The following is a 5,369-nucleotide window of genomic DNA, read 5'->3' on the forward strand; positions in this document are numbered from 1 at the left end:
TCACATTTGAGAAATTTTAGCGGACTTGTTGGCCAAATCGTTCTCGCAGGCAAATAAATGTATGCCCATTTTTTTATTTTCAAAACAAAATATTTTTAGAACTCGCTTCGAGGCTTCAAAGTTTCCTGATTTGAAGTAAAGAAATCCTTACACCAGCTACAGGTTTAACCCAGAGTGCAGCTATAGATTGATTAACTTATTATTACTCGACCCTTCGCCTCATTGTCAGTCACCGCAGCTTGGGATCACAGCAAATACGGTGTACAATGAGCGGACCGACCGAGGGTCAACTTTTTTTGCAGCCGTCCTCCTGCAGTCCCTTCAGCCGGTGTTCAACTTAAATGCGTCATTTTTCATCCGATTTTCTTACGCTTTACTCAATTTAAATTATACTTTTAATCATTTTTTTTAGAAATCTATTATCAATAGTCTAAAGAATTTCTCTTCAAAAAGTCAAGTTACACAAGTATATCTGAGGGTCACAATGAGCCTCCAAAAACTGCCATTTTATGCCATTTTTGATATGCCTAAAACTTTTGCATAATATTTCTGAGATATAAAATGGCGATAAATGCAATGTTCATTGATAAGTGAACAAGCATATTAAATATCAAATAAATTGGCTTATAATTTCCTGTCCAAAATCGAAGAAATAAAAATTGGAAAGATTTTACATGTCAAACTCCATAAGATATAAAAATGGCCAGAGCGAGTTCTAAAAATATTTTTTTTTGAAAATAAAAAAATAGGCATACATTTATTTGCCTACTAGAACGATTTGGCCAACAAGCCCGTTAAAATTTCTCAAATGTGATTTTTGGACCACCCTAATATATATATATATATTCAATTTTATATTCAAACATCTAATCGCATCTCACGATTTTTTAGAAGTATTATCATTAAATTCAACTATCCAACAATGTAGATTTCTGACAATGACGTGCTGTTCACTTGGAAATGGAGACATCTTTCTTTATATTGTGTCTGTAATTTATTGTCAAACCCGTAGACTACGAGTGGTAAGAATGGCATGTGCCATTGCCAACTTCAATTCAAACCTCTTAAAACACACTACGATGAATTGAAGACAAGCTGTTTTTCTTTAATGCTTCTGCGCTTCTTAACAACCATTCTTTTCCTTTTCTACTTTCGTCAAAAGCTTCATACAAGTAGTTATTTCTTACAATCAATATTTTATGTCACATACCACCATCCTCTTCCCGAATCCGCAGTTGCCTCACGAATCGCTCTGTTCAAAATCTCCGATAAGGCAGTGGGAAGATTCAGTTTCGGGTATTCGTACCATTATCAACGAAGAAACTTCCTCAAAAAATAAAGTCTACATTGGTTGACGTTCATACACCTCTTATAATATCCGCCATCGAGGGGAATAGTCTGCTAAACATTCATTCGGTCTATGAAATAACTTTGGTGCTTATCCATATATTGCTACGAATCGAGCTGGAACTGCGAGATGTCGAACTTTCGGTCAACGGTACAGAATATATCTTTATAGATATCTTTACTCAAGTAACGGAGTGTTGCCCTTAAAAAATAGAATAAGAAACTAATACACATTAATAATAGGTAAATTCAACTCACATAATTCCAGTTTCTATAAACTGAAGTTTATTGTCATAGGGTCTATGTACACTACCTATTTGCAGCATTATTGTTTCTCGTAATTTATTTCGTACAAAAGCATAATAATTCCATTCTATTTGTCCGCATTGACGCCTTTATACACAACTCTTATCATTTCCCTTCTAGTGGTCTTGTGGACCTTACGTGGGTTATTTTGACTTGCGTTGTCTTTTGTCAATGAGCTTTTACTCATTGTAAGTTAAAAGTACTACTCATACCATCCCTTGTGCGTTTATATAACCAAATTTTACATGCATGTAAATTGACTGGTCTTTAAATGGACTACCGTTAACACTCGATCATTCCGATACCTGAATTGTAACAACTAAAAGAGTCAGTCTATTAACAATTGACGTCGTTAGAGCGAACCGCGCCGGAGAGTATACTTTCAGTGCTAGTAATGCAGCTGGGGGAACTTGTTATTCCGCTCCTTTAAGAGTGAATGGTATACATAGCAAACTTTTAAAAAGGAGATGTGTGTTTGAAAATCTATAAATGCATTAGGCTACATTAGACTTATCCATCTTCAATCACGGACATATCCCATAATTAATGTAATCATAAATATGTCACTTCTTTGAAAGAGATCGAGGCTTCGACGAAGTTAGTTCCCACAGGCTCCGCATGCAGGAACACAGCAAACTTTACGTATAATCTGCACGTATTAATTATTTCTTTTTTTGTTTAAGTCGCTCCGCAAATAGGTCCGTTTGTTATAAGTGATGGCCCAGCAAATTGGGGTGATACCATATCAGCAGCATGTTCAATAATCAAAGGGGATTTACCTGTGGAAACTATTTGGCTGTTTAATGGAGAGAGAGTTGATTTGAAAAATCCAGATGTTCAGATAACTTCTATAAATAAACACATGAGTGCAATAAGTATAGAATCTGTCGCAGCTAGGCATACAGGGGAATATACGTGTATGGCAAGAAACAAGGCAGGGAATGTCAGTCATTCCTCAGTTTTAGCAGTGAATGGTACCTAAATTCCAATACATTTCGTGCACGTTAATTCGGATATTTTTATTGCACATATGTGTTTTAATAAAATTATGATAACATTATCCGTTCACTTTTGATTAACACAGAACGGCTACCCTGTGTTAGCACTAAACGTGTCAGCGCATAAAAAGCTTCCTACTTTTGTATATTCCCTAATTCCAGATTTCCCTTTCCACTTAATCCTTGTTTTAGCAAAAACTTGTATCAAAAACTTATTACATTTTCAGTTACGCCACAGATTGTACCCTTCTCTTTTGGCAATGAACCCGTAAATTCGGGAGAAGCCGTTTCCGCGACTTGCTCGATTTCGAAGGGTGATCAACCGTTTGAACTGTCTTGGGCGTTTAATGGAAACGTTTTGTTATCCAGAATGAATTCAGACGTGACTTTGTCATTTAGCAAACGGCTCAGCGTATTGGAAATTGAGCCGGTAAACGCTGGACATGCGGGTGAATACACGTGCACTGCGTCGAACAAAGCTGGGGCGACAAGTCATACTCTCACTCTTGCTGTAAATGGTAAAAGATCAATGACTTCTAGGGTCTTTTTATTGTCATCTGTTACGAATATAAATTTATTTACCTTCTTCCAATTCTTTTATTCCTACTGTATTTTCCACTCTTAGGTGTTCCGTGAGATGATATCTTCATGTCCCATTTTGTCTTTAATTCACGTTTCCAAAATAAAAATAACATTTAAACCATTTGTCCTCATATCTAAGTTATATTTCTCAAAGAAAAGCTTATATCTGTCGAATAGATTTAATATCAGTTTTCTTCTTCTTGATTAATTGATAGTCGCACCACAAATTGTACAATTCACCATAGGAGAAGGGCCAGTCAACTGGGGAGAGCAAATATCGGTTGTCTGTAGCATTTTAAAAGGTGATAGCCCAATAGAAGTAAAATGGAGTCTAAAAGGCGAACAGATAACTCCCCAGAACTACCCGGACATAACACTATCTAGATCCGGAAAAATAATTTCACTTCTGAGCCTCGATTCTGTTACTGCACGTCACGCTGGTGTATACACATGCGTGGCAAGCAATGCAGTGGGCGCCATCAGTCGCTCTGCAGAATTATCGGTTAATGGTATATAGTACTGAAAATTGAAATTATGTCTAGATTACTAGATAATAAACAAACTACTGTGCTGTGCAGCGTTTTTAAATCTAATCGCCCAATTGAAATAAAATGGACTCGAAACGGAGAATACATAACTTCTGCGAGTTGCCCCGATATAGAAATATTTAAAACCGAAAAATTATCTCACTCCTTATCATTAACTCTGTAACTGCACGTCTCGCCTATGAATATACATGTGTGGCTATCAATATGGCGGGCTCTATCAGCCGTTCGGCAAGATTGTCGGTTAATGATATACATCCTTAATGTTAATGACATTTTTCTATTTTATTCTGCGCTAGAACTAAAGGACCTTCTAAATGTTTCTACAAATGCTATTCTTCGATTCTTCCTTATATTCCACAACAATATTGAGATATAACAATTTCTTCTATTGGCTTCTCATCCCAATCTCAAATATTGCGGCTCTGGCGCTGGTTCAAATTAGTGACTTATTCTCGAGAAGATATCTTTCAATTTCTAAGGGAACGTTCAGAATAGATTTATATTTCTTCGATTGATTGCAGTGGTTCCTCAAATAGCCCCCTTTACTATTGGAAATGTACCGGCAAACTGGGGAGAACAAATTTCTGTAACGTGTAGCGTTTTGAAAGGTGATCGTCCAATTGAAATAACATGGAGTCTAAACGGCGAACAAATAACTCCCAACAGCCACCCTGACATAGAAATATCAAGAAGCGGAAAAATGATTTCACTCCTTATCATTGAGTCTGTAACTGCACGCCACGCCGGAGAATATACATGTGTGGCCAGCAATATGGCAGGCTCCATCAGCCGATCTGCAGAATTGTCGGTTAACGGTATACATTGTTAATATCAAATACAATTTATTTTTTGTATCATTTTCTAAAACTAAAAGACCTTCAAAATTTTCCTACTAACGCTTTCTTCATTTTCCTTCGTCTGTTCCACAACAACATTGAGATAAAATCGCTTTTTCTTTTTATTTCTCCTTCGAGCTGAAACTTTTTGAAATTTTATTAGTAATAGGGCTTCGCTATAAATTTTAGGATTTGATTAATTGGATTTAGCTTTGATATTCGTCGAAGGAAACCTATATCAAGGAATGGTAAAAACACAGTTTCTTTTGATAGTATTTATACAGTAATTATGTATAGTCCAAATTCCGTACTGTCTTTCGAAAAATGTTTTGTTTTTGTTTCTTACATTTTACTGGTCAGGGTAAAAGGCTCAAAGTGTTCCCACGTTATTCATACGTACTTATATACTACTCATATCTACCTTGAATGTGTAAGTAGCTTCGTTAACAACTGTGCAGATCCAAGAACCACTCCAGGACTACTGTACATGCATGAGTACCTAGGAGCATGTTGAGTCTTCTATGATGATCAAGAAATTGTAAAAGCACAAACAATTTTCACACAAACTAATACCTTCTCATTGATTGTGGGAATGTATAAATATGTTTTAGACTGAACATAATCACTATATACAAATATCGATAAATCATACGAAACTTTGTCTGCTGCAAGGCTAGCGATGATATTAAAAGATCTGATTAAAATCGTAGTCTATACACTTCTAATGTGTATCCTCGTATGTACGTATGAAT

The 5,369-nt window shown here is 36.0% G+C and overlaps 1 protein-coding gene across 4 annotated transcripts in view; it reads left to right on the top strand.

The window, feature by feature from the left end:
- Positions 1 to 5,369, top strand: part of LOC117182071 (Down syndrome cell adhesion molecule-like protein Dscam2) — a 292,904-nt gene that overhangs the window by 216,904 nt on the left and 70,631 nt on the right. For 2 of the 4 annotated variants that reach the window (XM_033375095.1, XM_033375096.1), the window contains exon 5: positions 4,303 to 4,596. The exons of the other annotated variants lie outside the window; for them this stretch is intronic. In XM_033375095.1, coding sequence (XP_033230986.1) covers positions 4,303 to 4,596 — 294 coding nt within the window. The remainder of the gene's footprint in view (positions 1 to 4,302; positions 4,597 to 5,369) is intronic. 4 annotated transcript variants of the gene reach the window in all.

This window comes from Belonocnema kinseyi, chromosome 10, assembly GCF_010883055.1.
Source record: "Belonocnema kinseyi isolate 2016_QV_RU_SX_M_011 chromosome 10, B_treatae_v1, whole genome shotgun sequence".
Taxonomy (NCBI): domain Eukaryota; kingdom Metazoa; phylum Arthropoda; class Insecta; order Hymenoptera; family Cynipidae; genus Belonocnema; species Belonocnema kinseyi.